The 13,268-nt window shown below is 43.3% G+C and overlaps 1 protein-coding gene across 1 annotated transcript in view; it reads right to left on the reverse strand.

Moving 5' to 3' along the window:
* LOC120050719 (pyridoxal kinase-like) overlaps positions 1-10,586 on the reverse strand; it is a 29,375-nt gene extending 18,789 nt beyond the window's left edge. Inside the window, exons 1-2 of the mRNA XM_038997283.1 lie at positions 10,506-10,586; positions 5,158-5,212 (exon numbers count right to left, since the gene is read on the reverse strand). Of these exons, the coding sequence (XP_038853211.1) occupies positions 5,158-5,212; positions 10,506-10,586 (136 nt within the window). The remainder of the gene's footprint in view (positions 1-5,157; positions 5,213-10,505) is intronic.
* Positions 10,587-13,268: the final 2,682 nt, after the last annotated feature.

The following is a 13,268-nucleotide window of genomic DNA, read 5'->3' on the forward strand; positions in this document are numbered from 1 at the left end:
AATAACTTAAAACCTGAACTTAATAACAAACTTAAGCTTAAATCACTCAGAGCACGTGTCAAACTCATTCCACGGCGGGCCGAGTGTCTGCGGGTTTTCGCTCTTCTCTTGTACCTGATTGATGAATTAAGGCCACTGATTAGTAAGGAAAACCCATAACCTAGTTGTCTAAGTCTTCCCCTGACTCAGCGGTATCATGTAAACTTCAGGACTTAAAGCGTATTTAAACACGATTGATTTGTACTGTTGGACTGTATGCAGTCGGTTAGGTGTGAACCCTGTATCAAAGCAAATGGGGGACGTTTACCCAATTACCCAGAAGCTGTGGGAGCGTGGGGAGGCTGAGAGGACACAGGGAGCTGTGTGACAAGTGGACAGAGAGGGCTATGGGACTAGCATATAGCATGGTGAGGGCTGAGGGGCCAGGGATTAGCTTGGGCCCCAAGCCCAGAGAGGAGAGCTCTAATAGGGGTGACGATAGCAGGACAGTGCCTCCCACTCGTTGAACAGTACACACCCTTCTAGATAAATGTTTAGCGTTATTTAACCAGGAAAGATCTTTGAGGTTAAAAACCTCTTTCGCAAGGGCGACCTGGATCGTTCAAGCGGATGAGGTCAGCACAGCCAAGCTGGCTCTTTGACACGATGCTGCTCTCCAGGACATCTGTCCATGAATGAAGACTTAGCAAGAACACACCAGCGGGCCCACGAGGCTGGCTGATTCATATGTTGACTGACGCGGTGCAATAGATTGGGTCATTCCCCAAACCTACGTCAGATACACACAGTTTACTTTTCCCTCGGCTCTCTTTTAATCTCCCTCACAATCACGCACTTCCTCTGCCTCTTGCACACGCTGCTCATCAGGGTGAGGCAGGCATCCGTGGTTTTCCAGACGGAGCGGCACATGAAGTGAGAGACGGAAACCGAGAGGAGCCCGACAGTGGTGTGATCTCAATTAGCACTCATTCACATGTTCCTTTCACAGACACACACGGGCGTGCGCACACACAAACACACTGGTGTCTACCATGTCATTCACCTTCAGCTCGAAGACCAACAGCCCCCTCCCATCCTAGGCTATAACAGTGTCCACAACCCCAAAACGTTTGGCACAATTGTTACACAATAGCCCTGGCGGCATCCAGTGCATTCTGCTGTCACTATTGGCATCACAACAGAGCTGGAGTTTCCTCTGCGGTGGATGTGATGCGCTCATTGGGCCGCCGGCAGGTGACTCGTGCGGCAGCGAGGCGTGAACAGGCAGCGAAGTGATTGGGCTGCGATTGGCGGTGCCTGGAGGTTGCGTCCAAAATGACGCCCTATTCCCTACATAGTGCACTACTTTTGACCAGAGCCCTATAAGCCCTGGTCAAAAGTAGCACACAATATAGGGAATAGGGGTCCATGGTTTGGGACACACAGCCTGACAGTCTTCATAGAATCCCTGGATATCTGAGCGAGATTACTGTGAGACTGACTGACTTCAAAACGGGGCTCCTGTAACAAGGGTGGTTCAGAGAACCTTGCTCGCATGTTGATTAGTAACCTTTCCTGAGACTAAGCCGGCTAACACAATCTTGTGACATACAAGAGACCCAGGTTCAAACTACAGTTGGTCACATTGGTGCTGTAACCTGGATGGGTTTATGTGAGGCATAGGAGGAAGTCAAAGGGGAGTGAAGTGTAAAGGAGGTGGTTCATGTAAGCTTGCGTCATGAGTAACCTGGTCTGAGACCTGATGAATTGTGTAGGCTTAGTGGGCGAACACAGTTTTGTGGGGCACAGAAGACCCAGGTTTGAACCCTGCTGGGAACACTTCTCAATGGATGACCCAAGACACGCCAGTGGCACTGAAGATGGCCACAGACTTGACTTTTATTTAGTAACGTCAAAGGCCTATTAAGCAGGGCAGGTGTGTGTGTGTGTGTGTGTGAGAGAGAGAGAGAGAGAGAGAGAGAGAGAGAGAGAGAGAGAGAGAGAGAGAGAGAGAGAGAGAGAGAGAGAGAGAGAGAGAGAGAGAGAGAGAGAGAGAGAGAGAGAGAGAGAGAGAGAGAGAGAGAGAGAGAGAGAGAGAGAGAGAGAGAGAGAGAGAGAGAGAGAGAGAGAGAGAGAGAGAGAGAGAGAGAGAGAGAGAGAGAGAGAGAGAGAGAGAGAGAGAGAGAGAGAGAGAGAGAGAGAGAGAGAGAGAGAGAGAGAGAGAGAGTCAATAAGTGCAGTAGCCTATATTGTAGTGTGGCTCAACAGCGGCCTCTTGTCATGCCATCGTTTCAGTATCTCTCAGACCACCCGCACTGTCAGCATGTAGTCTATCCCCCAGTCAGATCCCATGTAGAGCAAAATACAATCCTGAGACTGTGTCCTGAACTGGCCCTGACAGACAATTAATCTCCACTTTTAAGAGATGACAAATTGTACATGTGGCATCACTTTAGCCATTACAACCAGTGACAACTGATAACTTGACACAATGAGGAATGTGACACAAAACACAAAACCCATATCTTTTCATCACACAACAGCTCCACTTTCAAGCTGGTAGAGATTTTGTTTCGTGTGATAAAGGTTGATTGCAGTCATAGTGAAGCTTTCGGGAATATGAAAATGATTAGCATACCCAAAATATGACAAGATCTTTCAGCAATGATAGTAACGGTACCAAAGACACTGTTCTTCTCTCAAAAATGTTAAATAATTTCCTATCAAGAAGGATAAAAAATATACAAGACAGCAACACATGGTACTTCTATACTTCTAAATTCCATTTAAATTCCAGGCAATTCAGAAAGTACACCAAATTCTAATTCCACATTTTCTTCATTGAAGAGAATTGGAATTCAAAATCAAATCTAATTTTATTGGTCATATACAGTACACATGGTTAGCAGATGTTAATGTGAGTGTAGCGAAATTCTTGTGCTTCTAGTTCCGACAGTGCAGTAATATCTAACAAGTAATGTAACAATTCCCCAACAACTACCCGATACACACAAATCTAAAGGGATGAATGAGAATATGTACATATAATTAAATGGATGAACGATGGCCAAGCGGCATAGGCAAGGTGCAGTAGATGGTATAAAATACAGTATATACACGTGATATGAGTAATGTAGATATGTAAACATTATTAAAGTGGCATTATTTAAAGTGCCATTGTTTAAAGTGACTAGTGATCCATTTATTAAAGTGTCCAGTGTTTGGGTCTCAATGTAGGCAGCAGCCTCTCTGAGTTAGTGATTGCTGTTTAGCAGTTTGATGGCCTTGAGATAGAAGCTGTTTTTTAATCTCTCGGTCCCAGCTTTGATGCACCTGTACTGACCTCGCCTTCTGGATGATAGCGGTGTGAACAGGTAGTGGCTCGGGTGGTTGTTGTCCTTGATGATCTTTTTGGCCTTCCTGTGACATTGGGTGCTGTAGGTGTCATGGAGGGCAAGTAGTTTGTCCCTAGTGATGCATTGTACAGACCGAACCACCCTCTGGAGAGCCTTGCAGTTGAGGGTGGTGCAGTTGCCATACCAGGCGGTGATACAGCTCGACAGGATGCTCTCAATTGTGCATCTGTAAAGGTTTGTCAGGGTTTTGGGTGACAAGCCACATTTCTTCAGCCTCCTGAGGTTGAAGAGGAGCTGTTGCGCCTTCTTCACCACACTGTCTGTGTGGGTGGACCATTTCAGTTTGTCTATGATGTGTACGGTTGAGACCCAGGGCCTCCAGCTTGATGATGAGCTTGGAGGGTACTATGGTGTTGAATGCTGAGCTGTAGTCAATGAACAGCATTCTTACATAGGTATTCTTTTTGTCCAGAGGGGTAGTGCAGTGTGCACTGTGATGGTGATAGCGTCATCTGTTGACCTGTTGGGGCACTATGCAAACTGAAGTGGGTCTAGTGTGGCCGGTAAGGTGGCGGTGATATGATCCTTGACTAGCCTCTCAAAGCACTTCATCATGACAGAAGTGAGTGCTACGGGGTGGTAGTCATTTAGTTCAGTTATCTTTGCTTTCTTGGATACAGGAACAATCTTGAAGCATGTGGGGACAACAGACCGGGATAGGGAGCGATTGAATCTGTCCGTAAACACACCAGCCAGCTGGTCTGCGCATGCTCTGAGGACGCGGCTAGGGATGCCCTCTGGGCCAGCAGCCTTACGAGGGTTAACAAGTTTAAATGTTTTACTTACATTGGCAACGGAGAAGGAGACACAGTCTTTGTTAGGAAGCCGCGACGGTGGCACTGTATTATCCTCAAAGCGGGCAAAGAAGGTGTTTAGTTTGTCTGGAAGCGTGACGTCAGTGTCCGTGACGTGGCTGTTTTTGTTTTTGCAGATTTCCTGTAGACCCTGCCACATACGTCTCGTATCTGAGCCGTTGAAATGTGACTCCACCTTGTCCCTGTACCGGCATTTTGCTTGTTTGATGAAATAATTACACTGTTCATTTTCAGCCATATTTCCAGACCTCTTTCCATGGTTAAATGTGGTGGATTGCGCTTTCAGTTTTGTGTGAATGCCACCATCCAGCCACAGTTTCTGGTTAGGGTAGGTTTTAATAGTCACGGTGGGTACAACATCTCCAATGCACTTCTTTATAAATGCACTGACGAGTCAGCGTATAGATCAATGTTGTTCTCTGAGGCTGACCGGAACATATTCCAGTCCGCGTGATCAAAACAATCTTGAAGCGTGGATTCCGATTGGTGAGACCAGCGTTGAATGGTTCTCGTCACTGGTACATCCTGTTTGAGTTTCTGCCTATAAGACAGAATGAGCAAGATGGCGTCGTGGTCGGATTTGCCGAAGGGAGGGCGGGGAGGGCTTTGTATGCATCGTGGAAGTTAGAGCAGCAGTGGTCGAGAGTATTAGCCCTGCGTGTCGTGCAATCAATATGCTGATAAAATTTAGGTCGCCTTGTTCTCAAATTAGCTTTTTTTAAATCCCCAGCTACAATGAATGCAGCCTCCGGATATATAGTTTCCAATTTACATAGAGTCCCTGTGAAGTTCCTTGAGGGCCGTCTTGGTGTTCGCTTGAGGGGGAATGTACACAGCTGTGACTATAACTGACAAGAATTCCCTTGGTAGGTAAAATTTCAGTGTATTTCCTGAATTGACTAAAATGTAAATAGAATTAACCCCAACCCTGCTGTAATTATATGTACCTGTATGATTGGAGAATTGTACCGAGTTGATTGAATCCACCTCAAACCCCAGCACCTGTGGAAGAGACAGAGAGCATTAATCAAAGCATCGTGCTGAAGACGAACAATGTGGGTACCGACTCGTGGTAATGGCTGGAGCGGAATTGGTGGAATGGTATCAGATGCCATTCCATTTGATCCGTTCCAGCCATTATTATGAGCCGTCCTCCCCTCAGCAGCCTCCACTGGTGGGTAGGTTAATTACTTAGGCCCCTCAAACTCAACTCTGGCCCTCGAAGCCAGTTCCAATGCTTTTTTTCCATTGTTCCCCTCTAATCAGGGACTGATTTAGACCTGGGACACCAGGTGGGTGCAATTAATTATCAGGTAGAATAGAAAACCAGCAGGCTCCGGAGCTCGTAGGGTAAGAGTTGAACACTACTGATCAAGGCTATACAAAGGGCCAGATTTAGAGATTTGGTGGTCCATTTAAAAATGCCATTGAACCAGCCCCCAAAAGGGAACTTTTCCCCCCATACATTTGTATTATTCCACAACTAAAAATTAATTTTTCGTAGTGTTTAATGCATGCAATTCCGAAATGTATTGTACCTATAAAGCTGTTGAGTCAGTGACTAACAGTGAGGGTCCCCTGGGCTATTGGGGCCCATTTAATTTGTCTAAGTCCACATTATATGGTGGAAATAGTCCACAAAGCTAGTACAGCCCTACACGTTTTAAATGACCAGCCATTTTACTTATATTTGGACTAGCAGTTTCAGCTACCTGTACAATAGGGTTCCTAGTAGTCTTCAACTAAAATTACATAATGTACCTGGTGGAAAGCCTCATGTTTACACTGACTCCTACACTGTATTGAGCAGGCTACCCCATGGGGATTTTAAACATAACTTGACCTTTCTATAAATAGAAGGCAACGGTTTTGACTTAGAGTACCCACACTAATAGATTTTACATGCAACAGATTGATATAACCAGTGGCGACCCGTCACTCAGGGCAGGTGGGGCAGAGTCCCTGTTTTGAGCCCCACATGTAGCCTATAACCTGTTTTAGAGAAATGTCATCATCTAATATTTTAAGAGCTTTCATTGTCTGCTTATATGCCCTCTTTATTTATCGTACGGTTCTGACTTGGTGTCAGAAAGCAAAAAAGAGACCATGTTTGTATGCGGCTTTATTAACTCAATAATAATTTTTTACATTGTTTGCAAACTGATATGTGGCATGTATTAATGCCAAAATAACATGCAAAATGTTACATGGTCTCTTTTTTGCTTTCTTAAGGCAGCTCCAAAATGCCTAGTTCAGTGCTTTCTGTGTTGGTGGGGCAGCCAGAGGAAAATACAGAGCGTAGGGGTTGGTAATGTTCTCTAGTTGCGCCGTGATTGGCTCAGTGTTCTGTCACTCATTGGGACCCTACGTCACTGCAAAATCTACGGGGAGAGCTTGAAAATTCAAGCCCCTTGGGTGCTGCCATAGATTTACATTAGAAGTGTCCATTCAAGAAGGCTCAAGGTCATTGGACACAGATAAAATGACGTTAAATCACGTTATACAGTACCAGTACCATTCTACATTGTAGAATAATAGTGAAGATATCAAAACTATGAAATAACTATGAAATAACACATATGGAATCATGTAGGAACCAAATCAAAATATATTTGATATTGGATATTCTTCAAAGTAGCCACCCTTTGCCTTGATGACAGCTTTGCACACTCTTGGAATTCTCACAACCACCTTCACGAGGTAGTCACCTGGAATGCATTTCAATTAACAGGTGTGCCTTGTTAAAAGTTCGTTTGTGGAATTTCTTTCCTTCTTAATGCGTTTGAGCAAATCAGTTGTGTTGTGACATGGTAGGGCAGGTATACAGAAGATAGCCCTGTTTGGTAAAAGACCAAGTCCATTATGGCAAGAACAGCTCAAATAAGCAAAGAGAAACGACAGTGCATCATTACTTTAAGACATGAAGGTCAGTCAATCTGGAACATTTCAAGAAAGTTGATGGTTTCTTCAAGTGCAGTCGCAAAAACCATCAAGAGCTATGATGAAACTGGCTCTCATGAGAACCGCAACAGGAAAGGAAGACCCAGAGTTACCTCTGCTGCAGAGGATAAGTTCCTTAGAGTTAACTGCACCTCAGATTGCAGCCGAAATACATTCTTCACAGAGTTCAAGTAACAGACACATCTCAACATCAAATGTTCAGAGGAGAAAGCGTGAATCAGGCCATCATGATCAAATTACTGCAAAGAAACCACTACTAAAGGACACCAATAATAAGAAGAGACTTGCTTGGGCCAAGAAACATGAGCAATGGACATTATACCAGTGGAAATCTGTCTTTGGTCTGATGAGTCCAAATTTGAGATGTTTGGTTTTTGTGAGACACAGAGTAAATAAAGCCGCAGGATTATCTCCGCATGTGTGGTTCCCATTGTGAAGATTGGAAGAGGAGGTGTGATGGTGTGGGGGTGCTTTGCTGGTGGCACTGTAAGTGATTTATTTAGAATTCAAGGCACACTTAACCAGCATGGCTACCACAGCATTCTGCAGCGATACGCCATCCCATCTATCATTTGTTTTTCAACAGGACAATGACCCAGCACACCTCCAGGCTGTGTAAGGGCTATTTGATCAAGGAAAGTGATGGAGTACTGCATCAGAAGACCTGACCACAATCACCCGACCTCAACCCAATAGAGATGGTTTGGGATGAGTTGGACCGCAGAGTAAAGGAAAAGCAGCCAACAAGTGCTCAGCATATGTGGGAACTCCTTCAAGACTGTTGGAAAAGCACTCCAAGTGAAGCTGGTTGAGAGAATGCCAAGAGTGTGCAAAGCTGTCATCAAGGCAAAGGGTGGTTACTTTGAAGAATCTAAAATAGATGTGTTTAACACTTGTTTGATTGCTACATGATTCCATATGTGATATTTCATAGTTTTGATGTCATCACTATTATTCTACAATGTAGAACATAGTCAAAATACCTTGAATGAGTAGGTGTGTCCAAACTTTTGACTGTATCTACCGTAGCTTTGATAGGACTGATCATTTCAACACCATACTTTCAAAATCTTAGCTAGCAAGCTAGACAAGCAGTCATGATCATGAATCAAGTGGACAATCTACTGGCAAATTATTTTTAATCCTTGTCATTATGAAGAGAAATTATAGATAAAACGTATCGGTGGTCATTGGCCATTGGACATAAACATTATACAACAAGTTGGAAATTGCATATTCAACAATGAGTGGTTTGGAAGGAATCAGTGGCTAACTGCAAGTGTTGCAAAGCAATCACCAACCTACTATTCAGTGGAGAGGATATGTGGTCCAAGTCTGGGTTTAAGGGTCTCTTTTCCAAGCTAAAAAGGATAAACATTCACATGCAACACCATGGGCCAGAAAAGGTTAATTACATTGGCCATGCTGTCAATCCAGCCTGACTTCTGCCACATTCAAAACAACTGAAAACTCGGAACTGGGAAATCTCAGACTTCAGTGAGTTCAAGACAACTGGGAACTCAGAAAAAAACGAGCTCTGACTGAGAAAATATGTTTTGAACAGTCATCCAACTCGGAATTTTTCTAGAGCTGCAACCTGAAGATCACTGACATCATGATTCAACCTTGATTTTTTGGGGTTCCCAGTTGTCTTGAAAGCACCATAAATCCAGAGAATGGCAGACATTGATCACAAAGTTTGATGACAAAATTTGCCCACAAGAAGGACCGCGTGCCACCTTCCTGTTCAAGTGATTACAGCACAAGAAGGTGAGTCCATAAATGTATTGTATGCTGCTGAATAAATTATGTAATATGCCAGGGATATATGTATACTGTAGCTAAGAAAGTAATACTAAGTGTATGTTGTGTAGTAAGCTGTTAGTAGCCCATGTGCCTATCCCTAATAATTTGGTCCCTTTCCCCCCCCATAACTTAGCCTACTGTTCTGATTTGGTGGTGCACATGTAGCCTATAGCCTGTTTTAAAGAAATGTCATCATTGAATATTGTAAGAGCTTTCATTGTCTGCTTATATTCCCCCTTTTATTCATCCTATGGTTCTGACTTGGTGTACAGGGAGAATACTGTAAGAACGGCCCATGTTCTGAATTCTGTCGCTGCACATTTCAAAAGTGCTGAGCAAATAATTATATTGACTACGTCTGTCTAGACTCGCTCAATAATGTCTTAATCGAAATTACGGATTGCCTCTTATCTGCTTTTTGTCCCCTTATGCCATAGTTTGTACATCTCAATTGTCAGTAGAAATCACATTTGTTTAAGCAAGTCAGCCATATCAGCTATGTTTTTTTAAAAAGGGCAGTAAATGAGGCTGAATGAACTGTTAAACTGCCAGACAAGGTTCCACATATGTAGCTAGGTGTAGCGGTGGTAAGGATTCACTCCATGGTGATGAAAAGAAAGCTCTGCTCTTGAGACAGCTTTATGTAGGCCCTAACAGTCCATCATAGTACACTTAATGTATTGTTTAGTGTTGTGTAATGGCTTTGCTGGCATGCATTTGCCCCACCAAGATGTACATGCTAAAATCGCCACTGGATATAACCAATTGAAACAGGAGGTAAATCATTTTAGTTAATTATTTTTGGCCTCAGGGTTTAATCAAGATAATTCTATTAAAAGCTCCTGCCTCCTCTTTAGTGACGTCAGTCAGAGGAATATACGCTAAATACGTCAGTCATTCATGCAGAATCTCTCTGCTGTCTTTCTTGACTAATAGGATAGCAGAAACATCGGATTCCCAGCTAATTGAGGACAGCAGAAACTGAGGATTCCCAGCTAATTGAAACGCCTTTACGGTCATTATCTATGACGGACCTGTACATTTGGATGACAAACAACGCTGTTCAGGGAAATAATGACCACCATGGTACCCAAATCACAGCAGTGTCTAATGTGATGAGGAGGATGAGAAAATGGTGATGTCACGATGGTATTGATTATGAGGAGGAAGAGGATGAACGGATGACACACGGACCCTATTGACGAGATTGCATTGCTGCAAGAGTAAAATCCGAATGTTCTTCACGAATGTAACACACGTCCATACTACAGTGTTATGCATAATCCGACAGGCATGATCATGGAATGAATATTCTCGCAATTTATCACTGCTGATAACAATATGTCTAATGGTTGTTACATGTAAAACACACTATCATCTCTATTTATTTGGAGTGTTCAGGGATTGTCATCACCATTGGGAGCGCCAAAAGGGTATTTGCCATGTGACCTTTTTCTACCAGCACGCGCGCACAATTGCGTTACATTAGCTCATCAAAACATTGTATCAGAATATAATAGATACCTACCTGTAACGGAAATGATGCCGATTTATTGCCAACATATCCCCTGACAACATGACTCTGAATTGACAATACTCTGCATTCCATTTCGTGCATAAAGTTAGAATAAAACACGCTACACAATCCGCGCAAAACAAACGCAGGTTTTGTGTTCAGGGCTGCACGTAAAGCAGCGATCCCGAGTCCACAATCCAAGGTGTTTTCAGTGAGGGTAAAATCAGAATCCAGCCACAAAACTGAAGGACATAGAACCCACAGAGAAACGCTCATTGACGAGACACATCATTATTCTTCAGGCATTCGTGACGGGCACCTAAATCCACTGACATCACAAGCCTCAACAATGGATCGGACGTGACAGCAATATTGTGAAATAGAAACAAGTGTGTTGCGTCTATGCAAACCACCTGTAGTCCTTTACGATGTTATCGGTGGATTTCAAGGGCAGGTGTTGTGCGCACACAAGAAGCATGGTGCTAATTCGAATGAAATGAATACAAATGTTGTAGGTGGAGCCCAACATTTGGAGCCAGGGATTTTGTTACTATAGAATTATTAATAGAAGCAAATAACCCTGTCTAAAAGGACTGTAATGGGAGCAAGCAGAGCGAGGGTACTAGACATTTCTTTGGAACAAGAGGCAGTGTGGGAATCTGGTTGGGGTCCTTCATTATGTTACACGTTATGGGCATTGCTATCTGGGGTCATTGGGACGTCCCTACACCATAGCCGCGGGAAGAAGGGGTGCTGCAGCATCTATGACAGACCTGATTAAAACAAATTACAAAGTAGTGCACTGGTCCTTTACTGGTCCTGTAAAGTTATGTGCAAAGACCTAAAACATGCCCACATCAAATTAAATATTTTTCTTGATCAAATAACATGGAAAACAACCACTTTTGTACAGTATTACTTTACCATACTTACAAACAACTTAATGTAAATGCACATTACAGTATTGTACATAGGCTGGTCATCTAGGTTTGTACCTGTAGACTTTCCATCACCATCAAGAAAAACGATGCACAATACAGTAATTGAATACATTGAGACATCAAGTGGTTTATGATGATGTGATGAGATGATGATGCTCATTTGGTAGAGCATGGTGCTTACAATGCTAGGGTTGTGGGTTCAATTCCCAAGGGGGACCAGAAGAAAAATGTATGCACCCACTGCTGTAAGTTCCTCTGGATAAGAGCATTTAGTAAAAGGAATGAATAGACCATTTACATTTTCACATAGAAATATGTTGCATTTGCAAAGTATTTCAAGAAACTGGAAAACGTATATCGAGGGGGTGGGCTATTATCAGATTAACGGCTTTGTACAGATAATTATGAGACTCAAGTTACAAATGCTGGTAAACACTCAAATACAAATACATTTAGTGGGAAAAAAGGCGAGAAGATGTGAACAAACGTCACGCTGCTTGCTTAGCCGTACCTCTTTTAAATTTCAGGCTAAGGAGCAAGCGTCACAAATCCCCATCTGCTACACACTCACCCCCCAAACTGACTCCATAGCGACCCCAACTATTGCGCTAACCAATCACCATTATAACAGACATCATTATAATAGATGCATTTAAGCCGGATGGTTGTGGTTATTTGAGGTGTTCATTCTGACTGTGCGTGGTGCTCGGTTCGGGCTGCTGAGTCACACAGTCTTTATCTGCACAGTCGTGACTGAGAGTAGAGAGCTGAGAGGAGGAGGACGAGGAGGGGATTAAAAGGGGAGCCTAACTTTGGCTTCGTGATATCACTGTACCCAAAGCTGTGAAATTGAATCATAGCTACCAAACTACCCAACACTGATTTAGCTTTTTCCTAGATTTTAGTTAGCTGTCTTCATGGGGGATTGGGTTACTCTGTATGAGCATAGTTTAACTGTAGCCTGGCTGTGTCACAGGCTATGTGGACAATTCTACGTCCAGTTCTCTTTCTCAATTAATCTTTCCTCGATTCCTCGCAGCCTCTCTCCTCGTCTCCTTCTTCGAAATCCATTGGAGGAAGGATCATGGACCTTCTCCGTCAATACAGTTGAGAAGGAAGCTAGGAGATAGGATTCAAATGATCACATTGGAAAGACACATTTAGATATAGCCCATAGAGAACCTTTAGCTGTAGGGTTGAACAAAGAATAAGGTTCTGACATCTGCTGGTAAGATATTGCCATTACATCATTGTCCTCATTTATGAATGCCCTCTCCTTATTCCTACACGTGTATGGCGAGTTGTTGAAAGAGAAAGACCATTCACATACACATGGCCAGTGGCGACCTGCCATTCAGGGCAGATGGGGCAGAGCATGTTATTTTGGCATTAAAACGTGTCACATATCAGTTTGCAAACAATATATATATTTTTTATTGAGTTGATAAAGCTGCATACAAACATGGTCTCTTTTTTGCTTCTTGAGTAAGGCAGCTCCAAAATGCAGTTGTTTCAGCCTAGCTCAGTGCTTTCTGTGCTGAATTGGCTCATTCATCCCCCTCCTCACCCCTGTAACTCTTCCCAAGGTCGTTGCTGTAAATGAGAATGTGTTCTCAGTCAACTTACCTGGTAAAAGGGTTAAATAAATAAATACAATTAAATAGAGGAGTAGGCAGCGGAAAATACAGAGCGTAGGGGTTGTTAAGGTTCTCTAGTTGCGCCGTGATTGGCTCAGTGTTCTGTCACTCATGGGGACCCTACGTCACCACAAAATCTACAGGGAGAGCTAGAAAGCTCAAGCCCCCTTGATTGCTGCCATAGATTTACATTAGAA

The sequence above is a fragment of the Salvelinus namaycush genome, chromosome 7 (genome assembly GCF_016432855.1).
Source record: "Salvelinus namaycush isolate Seneca chromosome 7, SaNama_1.0, whole genome shotgun sequence".
NCBI classification, from domain to species: Eukaryota; Metazoa; Chordata; class Actinopteri; order Salmoniformes; family Salmonidae; genus Salvelinus; species Salvelinus namaycush.